Source organism: Alligator mississippiensis, chromosome 6 (genome assembly GCF_030867095.1).
Source record: "Alligator mississippiensis isolate rAllMis1 chromosome 6, rAllMis1, whole genome shotgun sequence".
NCBI classification, from domain to species: domain Eukaryota; kingdom Metazoa; phylum Chordata; order Crocodylia; family Alligatoridae; genus Alligator; species Alligator mississippiensis.
In genome coordinates, this window is record NC_081829.1 from 91029357 (window position 1) to 91048647 (window position 19291).

The window sequence follows — 19291 nt, forward strand, 5'->3', positions numbered from 1 at the left end:
AAAGTGATATTGGACTTGTACATTAGGGTCTTGTTTTCCTGTGAGTTAACTTTACTGATAAATAAGTCAAGGCAGTGCTCATCATTACAATCATTTGGTCAATTTTGCAAAGAGTAATTGAAAACAACAGAACAGGTTCTGACTATAACCTATATGATACCATGAAAAATGCTTGTGCATCCTAACCCATTTCTACTTCTAAACTGCCTGATGTAAACCACTTTTTTGATAAGTAAAAGGGTACCCAATTTGTACAATAATTTAATGAAACAGATGGCTGAAGGCTTTCATTCACTTTTGGATATCTTCATGCTTCTATTCAGAATATTCATTCCCTTCAAAATTATTCAATTTAATAAAAATTAAAAACTTACAAAATATTTTGATGCGAGAGTTACAAAAACAGCACTGCCAACCTACGGCTCCCCAAATGCTTGCATTAATTTTTTCAAGCTACATTAATAATAGGCCAATTAAAACAATGGCTCACTTGTGTAGCATCCAACAACACACAACTGCACAAGGTGAATGAAGAATTAAGTACATAAACATGACATCGCAAAATTAAATGGTATCGTGTTTTGGAATCAGGAAAGTGAATCCATACACTGAGTTTTGTGGTTGTTATGACTCTTCTATAAATCACCTTAATGAAAAAAGTCCTTGTCAATGGAAAACCTTATACCAGCAACATTATAAACATTACAGAAGCACTCGTTAAGTTTTAGAATTTTCTGCTAGTAGTAAATAATTTTAATTACATTTTAGTGAATAAAAATATTATGTGAGCAGGAGCCTTTGAACTATTTTTCCCCTGGAAAACCAAAAGAAAGAAAGAAAGAAAAAAATAGCTAACAAAAATTAAGGACAAGTGTCAGTTAAGTTAAAAATTAAGTGTCAGTTCCCATCACTGGGAAAAAAGTAAAGTCATTATAAAAATATGTCAGTGTAATTTTGAGTCTACTAGATAATCTATTTTTAATCACTGGTTGTAGAATAATAATCTTGGATCAAGTGATTACAGGGTGATTCAGCTGAAATTAAATTGAAGTGGAAACAAAGTAGGTATCTAGCTAAGATTTTCAAATGTTAAAAAGACGTTGTAAGAAATTAAGGAAACCAGTCCAGTTTTTCAAATGGACTGAAGAATTCAAGTACCTGAGTCTGAAGCAGGTTTTTTTCATTAACAAAAAGGTGAAGATTCGCATCCCAAGCAAGAGGGAAAAACATAAGGAAAAGGACATTACTGGATGAAAACGCACTTTAAAAAAGATGTAAAAAATAAACAAAGAACCTTTCAGGAGTGGAGAAAAGAACTGTTCAGCAATGGAAGTTACATTTTACAAGTCAGGAAGGGTAGGGATAAAGTGAAAATTGCCATAAATCAACTAAAAAGAATAAAGATTATCAATGGGCAATGGAATAAAATTAATGATACTGACTTCAATAACTAGTCTGAATCTATACAGCAAGGAGACGTTTGAAGATGAGAAACGGCTGGGAGGCACTGTCAGTATAGAGGGCAACTAGAGTTTCATGCAGTGAAAACTGAGTAATCTTGAGGACTAAAATAACAGAAATGGGATACAACTAAAAACTGCAAGAGCAAGGTCTTATATTTTGGGATTAATAATGAGAATTTCTGCCATAAAATAGAAGCTCATTATTTGGAAAAGCAGAGGAGGAAATCAGCCAATCACCAGATGACTAAGCCAGCACTGTGGTGAAATCATGAAATGAGCAAATGCCAAGGATGGATCAGAAGAGGTATTTCCTTTAGAAACAGAAAAGTATTAATGCTTTTGTACACTGAACCGGTGAAAACTCATCTGGAATATTGTGTACACTTCTGGTCAGTGATGCTCAAGGATTAATTCAAACTAGAACAAGTACAGAGAGGGTCCATTAGCATCGTCAGGGGAATGAAGTGTGAGAAGAGCTATTTATGATATGGAAAACACTAGCACAAGAAAAAAAAAAGGTAAACACTTGCTATGAAAAGTTTAGATTGGAAATTATAAGATTTATAACTCTCAGAGAAGTGAGGTTCTGGAACAGACTTCTAATAGAAGTGGGAGTAAAAAAAAAACTCCCATAACATAAATGGTCTTGTTACACATTAATTTTAGGCAGCTTCTGGGGCTTTTAACCCATGAATTATCCACACATTAACAACTGGAACTAGTTTTAAGCACACTTTAGGCACCCTAAGGTTATGCCACTCCAGTTTTCTGGGCAGGTTTCTCTCTGATCTGTCTTACCCAGCTCATGTTCCATTAACGTGTGGCCACTCCCCAAAGATGAGACACCCAAGTTGCAGTCCTCCAGCTTCCCAGGATACAGTGCCCCCTTCCCTACCCTCCTGTTCTCTGTGGACAAACTTTCTAACCCCTGAACTCTACTTGCTCAGGGAGCAGTTCTGGCACCAAGCCAACTCTCCCTCACATCACCAGCGGTGTGATCTTCCCACCACCACAGTGCAACCCCATACAAAGAGCCTGCAGAGCACATGGTCGCAAGGCACACACAGGTCCAGGAATAGGATCTAGGAGGGGTGGCAGGGAAACAAGGTAAGGGGCCAAACTGGGTCCTAGTGTGCTGGGGCTTCCTTCCCAGTGCAGGGGCAGTAGCTCCCCAAAAAGCACCTTCCCTCACTATTCCCACCTCTCAGCCACCCTGGAAAGCATAACCAATTCCCCCCACACCCCAATCCCAACTTATTAAAACATGAGTCTTTTGTTAATTTACTTCCTCTTTCTTTTTTTTTTTCTTTTTATCTTATATCCTACAGTGTCCGGCTTCCTTCATTTCACCACCTATTCCCCATCCCCATTTCCTTTCCACCTCCCATTTCATTATCCACCCCGTCCCATTTACTCTCTGCCTCCCAGCTTCATGCTCCTGCCCCCACAACCCATCTCTCCAACACACTCCCATCTATCAACATCTACCACCAATCAACATCTGAGCAGCTCAAACTGCAGGGTGTAACAAGGCTCACATTTTAAGATAAATTTGATCAATCTGATCAATTTAGATGCTGTACTTGTCTGTGATACCAGGGGACTGGACCAGAAGTGAGTTTGTCTCTCTCAACAGATTTCAATTAGTTCTCTTATCTCTAAAAGACAATCGCAAAGTCAGTCACAGGCATCAAACAAGAGGCTACCATTTGGCCTTTTACTAGCAAGGTGAATTCCTTCCTCAAGTCAGGTGGCAATTTATCTATGAGTATAAATGAGTATATTCTAAACTTCAGACTCATATCTTAACAGTAGGGTTGGATAATTTAAGACACTGAACTGCAGATTCACAGAAGAAATGGTAGGGTCTGTCCAGGTAATAAACACCTCCTCTTTGCAAAGCTCATGAAACTAAAAATATGGCCACACTGGTATGGACAAGGAGTGTCTTGTGGCCCAGGTGTTTGGAACCATGGCCTACAAGAAGAGCAATGGATACGAAAGTAATTGCCCATGGAAAATCAAGGGAGGTGAGGAGAAACTCCGAAAGAGTGCTTCTGTATAAATTCTATGCTTTGTAGTTGTATGACAAAGTTAACTGTGTAGTGTTAGCAATAGGTTAGATGATTATATGCATGGAATGATTTGGACATGAATGGTCCCACTTCAGGCAGAAAGCTGGACTGCATGACTACCCATGGTTCCTTCTATCCCTACTTCTCTATGATCAGAAAAAAAAAAAATCACAGAAGTTAGAGTTGGAAGAGACCTCAGAAGGTCATTTAGTGCAACCCCCTGCTCAAAGCAGGACCACCCCCAACTATATCATCCCAGCCAGGGCTTTGTCTAGGTAGGTCTTAAAAACCTCCAAGGATGGAGATTTTACAACCTCTCTGGGTAACCTGTTCCAGTGCTGTACTATCTGGTAGTGAGAAAGGTTTTTCTAATGCATAACCTAAATTTCCCTTGCTGCAACTTGACACCCTTGCTCCTTGTTCTGTCATCATCTGCCACCAGTGAGAACAGTTCAGCTCCATCCTCTTCAGATAGTTGAAAGCTGTTGTTAAATCCCCCCTCAGTCTTCTCTTCTCCAGGCTAAATAAGCCCAGTTCCTTCAGCCTCTCCTCTGAAGTCATGTGCCCAGCCCCCTATCATTTTTGCTGCCCTCCACCAGACTCTCTCCAATTTGTCCACATCCTTTCTGCAGTGGGGGGGCCAAAACTGGACACAGGACTGGCCTCACCAGTGCCAAACAGAGGGGAAGAATCATTTCCTGTGATCTGCTGGCAACACTTGTACTAATACACCCCAGGATGCCATTAGACTTTTTCGCAACAAGGGCACACTGTTGGCTCATGTTCAGCTTATTGTCTACTGTAACCCCCAGGTCCTTTTCTGCATAGCTGCTGCTTAGCCAGTCAGTCCCCAGCCTGTACCTGTACATGGTATTGTTCCATCCTAAGTGCAAGACTTTAAATGTGTACTTATTGAACTTCATGAGATTTTTTTTGTCCAATCCTCCAATTTGTCTAGGTCCCTCTGAACCCTAGCCTTACCCTGCAAACTATATACTACTCCCCCACAGCTTGGGGTCATCTGCAAACTTGATGAGGATTCACACCATCCTATCTTCCAGATTGTTGATGAAGACATTGAACAAAACTGGCCACAGGATAGACCCCTGGGGTACTCTAATTGATACTGGCTGCCAAATAGACATTGAGTCATGGATTACTAACTACCCTTTGAGCCAGATGACCCAGCCATTTTTCTATCCATCTTACAATCCATTCATCCAACCCATACAACCTTAGCTTGTTTGCAAGAATATAGTGGGAAACTTTCAAAAGCCTTGCTAAAGTCAAGGTATATCATGTTCATTGCTCTCTCTTCATCCACAGAGCCAGTTATCTCATCATAGAAGGCAATCAGGTTGATCAGGCATGACCTGCTCTTAGTGAATCCATGCTGACTGTTCCTAATCACCGTTTTCTCCTCCTCCAAGTGCTTAGAAATGGATTCCTTGAGGACTTGGCTCCATTGTTTTTTCAGGGGCTGAGGTGAGGCTGAGGAGTCTGTAGTTCCCCAGATCTTCCTCCTTTCCTTTCTTAAAGATGGGCACCATATTTGCCTTTTTCCAATCACCCGGGACCTCTCCTGACTGCCATAAGTTTTTAAAGATAATGGCCAGCAGCTCTGCAGTTACAGCAACCAACTCCTTCAGGACCCTCCGGTGCATCTTGTCCAGCCCCGTGGACTTGTAGACATCCAACTTTTCTAAATAGTCCCTAACCTGTTCTTTCACCACTGTTGGCAGCTCAACAAACTGTGCTGCCGGCTGCAGTAATCTGGGAGCTGACCTTGACTGTGAAGACCAAGGTAAAGAAGGCACTGAGTATTTCAGCCTCTTCCATGTAATCTGTCACTAGGTTGCTTTCCCCATTCAGTAAGGAACACGCACATCCCCTCACCTCCCTCTTGTTACTGACATACTTGTAGAAACCCTGCTCATTACCCTTCTCCCCTTCGCATCCCTACTTAGCTGCATCTCTAATTTCATCCCTACATACCCGAGAAATACTCTTATACTCCTCTCTAGCTGTTTGTCCTGTTTTCTACTCCTTGTAAGCTTCCTTGTTTTAGCTCACTGAAGAGTTCCCTGCTAAGCCAAGCTGGTCTTCTACCATACTTGCTAGGCTTCCTGTGCTTCAGGATGGTTCGTTCCTGTGCCCCCAGTAAGTTTTCTTTAAAGTACAACCAATTTTCTGGACCCCTTTTCCCTCAGACTGGCCTCCCAGGGGATCCTGCCTATGAGTTCCCCGAATCTGCTTTTCTGAAGTCCAGGATCCTTACTATGCTGCTCTCCTTCCTTCCTTTCCTTAGGACATTGAACTCAATTATCTTGCAGTCACTGCTGCCCAAGTTGCCATCCACTTCTACATCCCCCACAAATTCTTCCCAGTTTGTAAGCAGCAGCTCAAGAAGTGCATGGACCCTAGTGGGCCTCTCCAACACTTGCACCAGTAAGTTGTCTCCAAAATTCATCAAAAACTTCCTGGATTGCCTGTGCACTGGTGTATTCTACCCCTAACAGATGTAAGGGTGACTGAAGTCCCCCATGAGAACCAGGGTCTGTGATCGGGAAACTTCTGCTAGCTATTTGAAGAATGCCTCATGCACCTCATTCTCCTGGTCTGGTGATCTACAGCAGACCCCCATCACAACATCACCCTTGTTGCTCTCCCTTCTGACCCTAAACAGAGACTTTCAACGGGCCTATCTCCATTTCACACTGGAGCTCTGAGGAATCATACAGCTCTTTTACATAAAAATCAACTTCTCCTCCTCTTCTCTCCTGCCTGTCCTTCCTGAACAGTTTGTACCCATCTATGACTGTACTCAAATCATGTGAGCTACCCTACCACGTCTCTGTTATTCCAGTCACACCATAGTTCTATGACTATGTGAGGACTTTCAATTGTTCCTGCTTGTTTCCCAGGCTCTGATCATTCGTGTACAGACACCTGAAGTAACTATTTTACTAAAAATAGTCTAGCAGATTGCCAAAGAGCAGCAAAGTAATATTAACTGTACTGAACTAGATAACTAGTCAAGCAAGCAATAAAAAGTTAAAGCTGTACAAGAATGTTTTCCTATGCAGCTACTGAAGGCAGCAGAAAGCTCCGTTTAGAGCTGGTAGGTGCATTCCACCCTTTATGCCTTTGGTGACAAACACCAAGAGCTGAAAGGCACATGAACATCATATGGGCATCCTTCCAAACTTAGATGAATAAGGTGCACACACATCCATGGCAGAATGTGCCTAGGGTCAATCACTTGAAAGAGCATAGACTTTACCACGGAGACTATAATCTGCGTGAATATTATAAATATTAAATTAGAAACGATGATGCAAAAAAACACAAAAAACAAAAACAACCTGCTAGAGGGAACTAGCATTTTGTTTCACATGGTCCCTTTTTAGATACAGTTTCAGAAGTATTTTCCATTCAAATATATGCTTTTAAGGGACCTTCTTTGAGGCAAGGTCCTTAGTTTAAGACAGAGGAATTTATTCTTGTGGGTGTTTGTTTATATTACTATTACTGACATTAAGAGACTATAATGCCCCCTGAAATCAGCAGGGATGCTAAAAGTAACGCAAAGACAACTATTACAGAACAGCTCTACACTCCACTGGTGAATACATTTAAAATCATTACTGGTGCTAGAAAGGATAGTGTTCACTGTCTGGGGGGAAGAAATAAAAAGCTAGCCATAAATTTCTTGGCAGACATCCAGTGTTTTCAGTGTAGTCATGAATACAGAAATGCTGTAAAAGAAGAGGGACGCAACTGTACATCATCCGTGATGAAGACGTGACGTTGCCTTTTATCTTTTCAGGGTCAGTCTGGTAAGTCTATGCCCGTTGTCAGTAATGGAATAGATCTTTGGACTGGATCCCTACTTATGGTTAATGAAGTGAACAGTGGCAGTGGCAAAAATATGTGGAACACCAGTCTCGAAGAGCTGCCTTGTCTTTACAGGAATACCACATGATCCACTTCCAAGACACCATTGAGATGCAGGCAGCCAAGCAAGAACTCCTGTACTTAATAGCTGCCCTTCAACCTTTGGTCGTCATGAGAGAGAAGGAAACAGTCAAAACATGAAAAACGTTTGATGTTCTATGTAGTTACAATGGTTTGTAAAGCTGAAAAGAACAAAAGTAGAAAGGAACTAGGTGTAGAGGGAGGTTTATACTGGAGGAGGACAATCTCTTCTCTGAACCCTTATAGGCCAGCCATGAGTACCCTGCCACCAGTAATTCATTCTCAGATTGTAATGCTTTGAAGTTGTGATAGAGTGGAAGGATTTTTTTTCTGGTATGCAGGTCTTAAAATGACTAAATATCATCAATAAAACAGTGCTCTTCATTTCTCTTCTATGCTGTGAAAATAAATTAGCAGTCTTCATCGCCGTTCATTCAATGTGAGATTTTCTGTCTTTTAACCCATGAATGCTTGTGTCAAGTTGCCCTTTGGTATAGAGTTAAACACTCAAATACTCAGCACTGAGTCATAACAAAAAAATTAAATGTAGATATATCATTTCTTGTATTAAGCTATAATTGAAAACTATTCTGTAAACAAACAAGGAATAAAAACTAAAAATATTTAACAAGTGGAAAAGCCTATTTATATTATTTATACCTTATTAATTAAATATATATTTTAGCAGTACTGAGTAATCTATCTCCTGGAGGGTTTTTGGGTTTTTTAACATAATTAGCAAAAAATCAGATTTGGATATTCATTTTCTTGTTTTATGCTCAAAATTTCAAATGCTTTAAGTCTGATAAAATGCCTGCTCATGGAAATTGAATTTTTTTTATTGGCTAGATAGAGAACACAATTTCAGGGAAAGGCGCTTCTATATGATATTGAACTGACATGCAGCAAATCCCATTTGGTTTATTTAATATAAAATTTTACAGACCTGCCTTGAATGACAACTAAATTAAAACACAGTACTTTTGTTATCCCTGCACAAATAGAAGGCACATGGTTGTTTTCAAATACAAGCAAAACGTGCAAGTTATTTAAGTGTAGTTATAACACAAGCCAATGAAAAAACAGAAGTACAAAGTGAAAGCCAATTTTCCTTCTACAATTCATGTCATTGTTAAAAAGAAAGGCACTTTTTACCTCCAAATTTTTGGTCTTATCGGTTTATGCTGTCATTTTAAAATTAATATATTTGTTGGAACATTTTTATTTTAATTTCTCATTTTGAAACAGAGACTTTCCTGGATTGTTATAGAAGAAAAATGTGTGCCAAACTTTAAAACCTTTGCATATTTACAGCATTATCAATCGCTTTATAGGCTACTCTATTGCAAATGAGAGGAAATCACACATCATTCCTTACCACTTCATCCTTAACAAGGCCTTCTTGCCCTGAACCAGTGTCTAGAGGCAGGATTTGGAAGCATACGTGGAAACGAGGGTTGTTCAAGCAGTCCTAGTTCTCACCTCACACCTGAATCAGCCCCCTTTTTTAGAACTGAAACCATGCTTTAAAAAAGCATCATAGGCAAGGCTCCTTTTTACTGCTAGCAACTAGGCTAATTGATTTCTGCAGTAAACATTATGCCATTGCTGAAAATTTACATTCTCCCTAGATAGGAAAGTGGACTTCTCTTGTTCTGCTAACAAAAATATATCAGGGTCCCAGAAGTGCCAGTTTAGGAATTCTCCTTATTTTTTTAAACAACTTGATTTTTCAGCATCTGAAATATATATGCTATTGTTCTTAATTTTATCCACATTTAATTTTCATCTAGGGGCATCTGTTCTGCATGTTACAACAGTGACCCTTCAAGTAAATAACAGTGCAAAAACCAAGACATTCTTCCTTATATTAAACAAGAAACCACGAGTTGACTCTTTTAAAACAATAAATAGTATTCTTACCATCCAAACTCTTCAATACTATACCTGGATAAACAAAACTTGCATAAAATATCAATTGCTGACATTAATAGGCTACATAATGCCATCTTAAGTAAACTTTTCTTTCCTAAGGTTATGGGATTTTATTCCAAGGTTTATGCTTTTATTGGGTGAAAAAATGAATCATGCTATAGTTAGAGTGTCGTCCTTCCACTTAAATACTTACGAGAGCAGGTGGCTGTCTGCCACTCTAGGCACTGTCCATATGGGAAGGAGATTATATAGGCATTTGAGTCAACACAGCGTTTTGTACTGCTACACCACATACACTCCATCCCGTTACTCGTGCAGTTGGAACATGTAGTTCTCAGGGAACATGGTTTTTTGCATGGTCTAGCATTCTGATTGGGGCTAACTGGAAAAAAAACAGAAATAAAATATATATTTAATACAAATCCAGTCTATTTTTTTTTTTTTTTTTTTACTTTTAACATTACGCCCTAGCACTTATTAAAATAAGAGTGACGGGTTTCTGGTTTAACATTGAACAATTTAAGCCATACTCATGGTGAAGTATATAAATACAAATGAGCTTTTACAAAAATTACTATGTAGCTCTCAATATTCCTTTGTGTAGTCATCCTCAGTCACATAATAGCTGCAAAGATTTCATCTAAAAAAGATTATAGTAATTTTACCTATGTACAGCATAAGTAAATTTAGTATTCATTGCTCAGTAATGACAATTTAGTTACCTGCACATGCATTACATAAAATATGATTCAACATACTGTAACGGGTGTAGTAATCTGTGACCTTCTGATTCTGATGCTCTGTTTAAAAAGTGCATAAACCACAGTTATTTATTTTACTGGCGATATATTTTCCCTTAAACATCCTGCATCTTACCTAAGTGTATGTTATACAAGCATGCTGTTTGTCAAATGAAAACCTGCCCCTGGGGTATATAAGGAACGTCAATGCAAATACAAAGACAAGACAACAACAAAAACCCATCATTTAGTATACCAAAATGTTTTACTATAAAACAGCATTCTGTCAAACTTAGTGGTCTCTTAACTGTGAAAAGCTGTACTGGAAAAAATTGCTTGTTTGTTTTATTCAAAATAAAACTGTAAAGTGAGCACTAGCAGGAGTACTGTAATTCTTAACTAAGTAGAGAACATAAAAATATATAGTCATATTTTTCTTTAACAAAAGGGTCTTGCAAATGTTTCTGTGATAAATTTGAACTAATCCCACATAGGTATTATTATGTACTTTTTTATTACTATGTAGATATTTTATCCAAAACAAGTTTATCTAGCCAATAAATGTCCTTCCTCAGCCCTGCTAAGGCAACACTGAAAATAATTTAGGAGCAGAAAAGACAGGTGAAAACTGAGGCAGTAATTCAGAATTTATCTCGCTGTACACACAAATTCAAGACAGTACCCTAAAACTCAAAAACAAAAAGTGATTGAACTCAAAATATTTTCCCAGGTACCCTTATGTATCCTGATATCCATTACCCCTGAAACAGTTCAATATCAAACAAAACTGGTATCAGTAACAGGTGCAGCTTCAGATGTTGTTCTTTGAAAATACTCTAACACAGGAGTTTTTATTCTGAATTCCACAGATACCCAAACATCAACCTTTGTGATGTGTCTGCAGCTGTTTGCTCTTCCGAGCAAGAGAAAATCCGGCAGATTACTGCATCTGTTACTACAGAGTAAACACTACTGTAAGGGACAGAGACAAAGAAGATAGCTGTATACATTTACTTTGTGAATGTCATTGCTATTTGGAATAGCAGTGAAACTTCTTGCTCATAAGAAATTAAGAATCTGGCAGGAATGTCTTTTAATTACAGAACTTGACACTTTTGACAACGTAAGACTTCACAATGCTAGTCAGAAGTCTCAGACCCCCAGAAGTCAACCAGTTACTCCAGTCTGGGGAAGGCTGGGAGAGCAGCAGCAGCTGGACTCCTCCTGATCATGGAGGAGTCAAGCATACAGGGGTTTATCTAGCAAGAAAAACTCTCTCCAGGTGACAAAGTTAAAGATTTTTCTCGTGGGTGGGCCATGTTTTGTCCATGAAAAACTGAGTAAACACCTGTACAGGGACAACATCTACCAAGAGAATGAAGATTCTTCTGGTGGAAATGTAATCTGTTAATTTTCAAACACTGCAGGCGACAGTAGATCTCCTTTCCTAGGAAGGACAATTGACAATTTCTCTTCCAAATTCTCAGCTAAGTCTATAAACATTATTAAAGTCGCAAACTACATTCTGCTGCTATAATCTAGAATTGGGCTCTTTATACATTGGCCAGAGAGAAGATATCTACAGAATCTTTGGTTTGGAACTCTTCTGCATGACTAAAATGGAGAACCTGTGAAGTTACGTGGTGTTCAGTAACGAAATGTATATTAGCAGCATCAGCCTCATTAAACGCAACGGCTGTACAACATCTCACATTAGAAGCTCAAACATAACAGCATTAATTCTCTATTGGAAATCACAGCTAAAGAGCTGGTAGGATGCACACTGTGCCAGGTGGGATAGCTCTCAAAGAAAAGCATGCTGCTTTTGAAAATATCATTTTTTCCGAGATTAAAAGGCCTCACTTTTTTTAAACATTAAAGTAAAACCTTCCTGCAGGTATTTACTAGAACTTTTCCAACGTTCTTGCTGTACCATATGACAACCCCAAACAACAGATCGTTCCATCATTCTAATAGCAATATTTTGGTACAAGAGGTTGCTCACCAACAGGTTTTTCACAGACAAGACCATCTGCCATAGCAGTGCATGGGTTAGCTTTCAGGCCTGCCACCTCTGCTCTTTCTAGATAGGCACAGAATCCAGAGTCATTTGGTTCTCCAGGAAGCCACTGCAGTGTTGTGTTTGTAAAAGGAGACATATCATCCCATCCCCAATAGGAGATGTTGATCTTGCGTAAACCTACCCAAGGTGAAATTTTCTATGAAACAAAAGGAGAAAAACATGAAACACTTTGTCAAATACAACAAATACTGCTTCTTGGTTTTGGCTTGAGCTCAATACTTCAAAACTGCGTTCAGAGTGAATTAACAGTGATTTCCCCACCGCTTGCACGTCTTTGGAATATGCAGTTTTGTCAATACAATTTTCATCTGAATTCATCTATTCTGCTGAAAGCTGAAGAAATCTGCACGTCCCATTTTGTTAAAAAAAAAAAAAAAAAAAAATCGACATACTTCTATTCAGTCACTGTCAGCTCTAGCATATCCTAAAAAAACTCAAAATAATTTTTTTTTTAATGGTTATGTTAATGGTCATTAACTGCTAGGGGGAAATGGATAACCTAAATACATGCAAATCAGGTTCAAATCATAGAAATAAGGTTCAGGAGGCATAAATGGGATGAATATTCTATTAAGGTTATACTGTTAATAATGACCAAGGAGCTGGACATCCCTTAGCAACTGTGAGAACTAAATTAACACTGTTAGCAGTTTATTCCATTAAAAGAAACTACCTCCCACATAATTATTATTTAATTATAAGCTGATTATAAGAGTTACATATCAAACAACCCAATGAGTGAATGTATGAGTGCATTAATCCTCAAAAAGTATGTAGTATACACCAATAAAACTGCATTCCACATAAACACAAATATTGTGCATCATTACCATTTTTATATTATTCCTGCAATAATGATCACAGAGACAGGAATATTCAAAGAAATAAATCTTAGTATTGATATGACCCTCTTCACAGTAAAATCTGAGCAGCTTGCAAACATTAATATATTTATCCTCACATTATCTCTGTCGATTAAAGAAGTAGCATGAGACCTATTTTACACATAAGGGATAGAGACAAAGTGAATAAACTGATTTGTTCAACATTACCCAGGAAGTCTTTGGAAAAGTTGAAAAATAAACCCTGTATATCTCCTGAACCTTAGTACAGTGCCTTAATCATAATGTCCTCCTAGTGTCCTCCTTTGGTTTGTTTCTGGAAGACACTCATCACAGGAACATCACTATCAGAATTACAGCTTAAATTATACAAGTGTATTTGCATAAAACAAATAGCTCTCAATTAAACTAAATAATGTAAATAATTTAGACAAATATTGCTCTTTATTTAAACAATTCATTTTCAAAGATTTACCAAATCTCACTGTTTATCTTCTTAAAGCATTACAAATCCTTAAAACTTTTTTCATTTTACTTGCTTAAAAATACTAGAGGCCTATTTAAAATAGAAGATATTTGGTAATACTGTATAAGATGATGATAATAATAATAATAATAGGTAACCAAATACGTGCCAAACTGATTCCATGGGGAAAAGAATCCAACAAAACCAAATTACATTTTTTAGAACTGTCAAAGGATATCTTAATTATATATCACTCAGGATAGCATTATTATTATTATTTTAGAAAATCAAACTTTTCATGAGTTAGGAATGTGTACTTGGCTTATAAAAGATTTAGATAATATTTAAAAATCAATGGAGAAATCAGCTACTGAGCTCATGTTGAAAACATCTTTTACTTACTATTGAATATATATAACTCCCCCTATAGCTGACCCCAGAATTAGGAAAGCTTTTACTCTCTGCCGTATCCCATGCAGACTCAGCTGCAATTGAAATATACTCCTTGATTCACAACCACCCAGCCCCAGCCAGTGTTTTTCTTAGCCCTAAGTGGCCCAGGCAAATCCCTGTCCATGCCTAATACTCTAGGCCAGGGGTTGTCAACTGAAGGTACACGTACCCCCAGGGGTACTTAGTCATAGGGGGCACGCGGGGGTGGGCGGGGAAGGAGCGCCACCACCTCCCAGGAGCAGGGCAAGGGCAGCGGTACCCCTCTGCAGGGTGGGGAACCTTGCACGCAGTGGCCGCTGCCACCATCCACTAGCCTGGTGAGCTTCCCCACTTCACAGAGGGGTGCTGCTGCCCTCACCCCAGCCCATTGAGCTTCCCTGCCCCACCCTTGCCCTGCTTCTGGGAGGTGGTGGCGCTCTGTCCCTGCCTACCTGTGCACTGTCCCTGCCTCCCCGCTCTGTGTCCGGCCACATGCCACCCCCACACCAGCCCCCACTGCACATCTGGCCACTGGAGCCACTTTGATTTTAAAAGGTTCAAAACCCCTGCTCTAGGCCAGTTCACAAAAGTGGAGCTAATACACGAGAATAAGTATACCTTGAATATTATGTCAAAAGATGGGAGTGCATATTGTTAGTTTACATACTTCTCAAAGAAACCTAACTATTAACCAACATCAACTCAACCAAACCCAACTTATTAACCCCAATCACTATTATCTCAATATATACATGACTGGTTCAAAAGACAAACCTCAAAATACCTACTAACATTATAGATACATCTAGAAAAGTGGTTATAAACTGTTTTAACCTTCAAGGAATCCTTGTTCAACTCAAGGCACATCTCAGAATATACCAGTTCTCACTTAGCTTTTCTTTTTTTTTTGACTACAGAAAAAATATGAAGCAACTCTATTGCAAAGAACTCTAAAAGTCCACAATGGATTAAAATGTTCCTAACACTATGGGTTTCTGTATAAAATCTCTGGGTTTATCTTGTGAATCATGTGTATGTGCTTGCACATCTAACAGGGCCAATATTGTGTTGCACCCTTAAACGGATCTTGTGGCACTCCAGGGATCCATGGCCCTCTGGTTGAGAACCACTGACCTAAAATAAGTCCTTTTTTATTTTGTCATTTATATAAAGACCATTTATCCTCCAAAATAACTTCTAACTTAAAAACATGAAGAGGAAGGATTTATAACTCTTACATACACAACCCTGTACAGTAGTTCAGTAAAACCATGTATTCAGTGGTGCAATAAAAATCTATTTATTACTTTGTGGACAAATATTATTTATACCCTTTTATATAAAAGCTGCACATGCAACAGCCTTTTTCAAAATGTTTAATTCAGCCCCACATTGGACAGAGCCATCTATTCATTTGTCCAGGCAAGTAGAAAAATACAGGTAGCCTAGACAGTTAGTCATGCCCTTGAACAAGAAAAAATGGATTAAGTTTATCCTTAACATACTACTAGAAACTTAAATGAAGTCACCCAAAATTAATTTGACAGATTTCTTTATGTTTATTTAATGATGAACAAAGTTACAAAACATCAAAAAAAATATTGTGCAAAAATGCTTACATGAGATGCCCAAGTACTATGAATAGTAATTACTGATATTTATCATAAGTTTGAAAAATAATATCAAATAGCCTCACCATTTCCAAAACATACAAGGAAGGAACACACTAACATTTATTAAGTATAAAATACCTTTTTTGTCTTAGAAATTTGACATTGTATAAGAATTCTTTACTTATAGCACTACCCCGTAGTACTTGACCCTATTAGCTTTTTGTAGCTTAGATTTTGTAAATATTAGAGCAATTAGAAATACATAAAGTTAGATATTAGAGTTCTTAACAAATGGTTACCTTAATGGAGTTCACCTCCAAATTTTGTTTCACGGCATAGTTCCATTGGGAAAGAAATCACATTGGAGAGAGTAATTTAAGTTGAAGAATATGGACAAAATTGAAGTGAAGAGGTTTTCACTGCCACTGCATGTGTTCAGTACCTGCTTTGTAATTACAATTCTATAGTCCCAGTGCTGATGAATATATTAATTTGTATTGTTATCAGATGGATTTAAATATTTTAAATTTAAAATGGTGATCATAACTATGGTTCTTCCTTAAACTACAGTCATGTTGTTGGAATAAATATATAAAAGACTGGTAAACACTCAGCTACATCAGGGTTAGGAGCCACAGAAGTGAGCAAGTATTAGACAGACAAGCAGACAGATAGATAGATCGCTTGATCCTTCTTCATGTGTTCCATTTCTGATGTGTATGTATTCTGTGTGGATGGGATTGGAACACGTTTAAATTACTATTTAAAAATCTACTGGGGCCACACATATACCTCGCATAAAATACAACACTCTAAGCTCAGGTATAAAGGACAAAGTGACCAAAATCACCCACCAGTTTCTTCCTTAAAAAAGAATCTACATGATATAAGACTTCAAAGAATGACCTCTGGAAGGTGTTTCACTGGCTATTTGCAAACAATACTTCTAAGAACTGCAGTTACTACAGCATAAGCAACCATTTTTCTTTGAGTAATTATGACATCTTACACCGTTCCTAGGTCCTGTAAATGGGAGTTCTGAAACAATTCTTCAAAACAGCTCTGATAAAGCTGTAAAGAGACCTCCAAATAACTTCTCCGCTACCAGAATGACCATTTGCAGTGCTTCAGAGACCCGTTGGAACGTTACAGGATGGTCCAAAAGAGCTATCATAGCCAGGTCTGATGAAGTCTGAAATAATTACGAAACAGAATCTGACTTTTCATCCCATTGAAAATAGGCTAGATGTGGTCTTGAAGAGTTACTGAATGATCTTGTTCTTTCCAAACAGGAAGAAAGAATACTAACAATATTCAGATGAAGAAAATAGCTTCTTCATGATTGGTATGAGGCCTACAAAAAGAAACAGGCAGGAGGATCACTTATTTTTGGACAGCCTTGGGCAGTGATGTTGGGTGAGGTCTTATTACTTTGTTTTTATCTAATACTGAAAATGATAGATGAAGTTTTGGAAAGCAGAATGGCATTCCACTGCACATCTGTAGAGGGGTCTTTCATCTCATAAAGGAGATGATTTCTGGAGAAATTGTCATCTCAGTGTCTTATCTGGTTTCTCCTGCACAGAAATTGTGAAATCAACTACACTTGCATGCAAAATAGTGAAATCAGCAAAAGTGTAATATAGACATGGGGGCCATGTAGTTCACAAGCATGAGGTGACCTGACTGATATTTTAAAGTGAGCCTAGAGCTGATGTATAAGACCCATACTGGTGAGGAACATGTCCTGCAGTATGCAAGCTTTTGCTGCTCAGAAATGCAACACTGATCCTATGAACTCTATGCTACAAGTAGAAAGAGAATGGTTTTAATTCTGTTAAACTGAAGACCTAGAAGCACTGCTTAAAAAGAGCAGTTTACATACTGAGATAACTATCTCTAAATTAGCCAGTGATTTAGTGATTGAGGGCATCTTGTTTCACTAGCTGAACCAATTGCTAGACACTGAAAGCATAACTGAAGGTATGTAGAATCTGAAAGAAAGCTTCTTTATTGCTAATGATTAATTTCCACCAGGAACTTAAAAAGATTCTTATGCATTGGGTGAATGATGATATGGAAACAGGCATCTTTCAAGTCAAAACTTGAAAACTTCTTCTGAGGATTTAAGGGGTTAATTACAGAAATTGCTATTACCAACTCAAAGCAAAGGAAGTCTTTCTTTTCACTGTCAAATGTCCAGAATGGGATGTCAACCTCACATATTTTTTTAAGTAAGTTAAAAATGAAAGTAAAAATTCCTGCCATAGAAACCCATGGGCACTTATTCTTCTATTACAGACTGCAAATAAGTATCTACTAAATTTATTCAAATTTCTTGTGAGAAGAGTCTCTGAAGGTTAGCAGAATGACTGTATGGAGTACACTCTTTATCCAATACCACCAAAGCCACTGGTCCATGATTCTCTGGTTCCAGGCCTTCTGAAGCTGAAGTGGATTCTCCTCTACTACCAAGAACCTGAGCTCCACTTTGTGATTTTCATGAATACGTATGATCAATCCAAAATCAGGAATCATATATAGTCAGGAAGCCTCATAGTTTCATATGTGAATCTGTGAAAGATGGCTAAGAAATCTGTCTTTCATCTGGAGAGGTTAAGCTTTTTCAAAATGTTGGTCCATACAATTGACTTGGGTGGTCCTTCCTGCTTATAGTTGGATGGACATCATCTATTAGCAAGGATCAGGCACCAGATGATTGTAAAAGTGCTCGTGTCCTTGGAAGGAAGGTGAGCCATAAGTCCCTAGCTGATCCCAACAAACTTTTATGTATTTGCATTGCCATTTCACTGGGAAGAAACAAACAAGATGGACAGAGGTCTGTAGGGCTTCTCCTGAAGCATTGTGTCAACTAAAATTCCACGATTAGGCCAAGTGCTTCAATGCTGGCATCAGCAGGAAACTTCAGGGAGCTGTGCTGAAGTCCATTTTGAGATGTCAGCAAGGTCTACCTTATCCTTTTTTTTTTTTCTCCTCCAAGGAGTGGATCAAGGGAGTCCTTACTGACTGTAGACAAAGAATGAGACTTTTTTGTTACCAAATGAACTCTGGACCACGAGATGGATCTCTTCACTCCTCAAAACTCAACAAGGTCTAATAACGTTTGGGCTACAGATACACTTAACAACTGAACTGTTCCAAAATGTCACTGATTAAGAACCAATGCACAATTGTTTCAAGTGCTGTGGCTCTGACAGCAGGAGGTGGGAGTGAGCACTCAGCCTCACAGTGAGCAAAAGGGTGGAGGGAGAAGGGGAAGTGTCTGCACCCATATTCTGGGGTCTCCAGGGAGTGGCTGATCTGTGACTGGGGTATTTTCACTTATTTGCTTTCCCTTGGGCGCATCTACATGAGACATTGCATTGTCGTAGGAACGTGCTATAGAGACAGCGTCAGAAAGCACAAACCATGACACCGCAGCTACATCACCATAGCCACATGCTCCTCACTATAGCGCATCACTATGGTGATGTAATAGGTAAAAATAACCATGTGCCTAAAGGAAGTACTATATGATGGCATCATAGGGACCTGTGTAGACACGCCCCTTGTTTTCTAACCGGAAGTTCAATAAACTTTGAAAGCCTCCAAATTACCAAAGTCTGTAGTGTAATTGTCTGAAAGGCTTGGGGGCGGGGGGGGA

The 19291-nt window shown here is 38.6% G+C and overlaps 1 protein-coding gene across 5 annotated transcripts in view; it reads right to left on the minus strand.

Annotated features, from left to right (window-relative positions):
• ATRNL1 (attractin like 1) overlaps positions 1–19291 on the minus strand; it is a 1033288-nt gene that overhangs the window by 702871 nt on the left and 311126 nt on the right. For all 5 annotated transcript variants that reach the window (XM_019485923.2, XM_059730100.1, XM_059730101.1 and 2 more), the window contains exons 16-17: positions 12197–12410; positions 9645–9833 (exon numbers count right to left, since the gene is read on the minus strand). In XM_019485923.2, coding sequence (XP_019341468.1) covers positions 9645–9833; positions 12197–12410 — 403 coding nt within the window. The remainder of the gene's footprint in view (positions 1–9644; positions 9834–12196; positions 12411–19291) is intronic.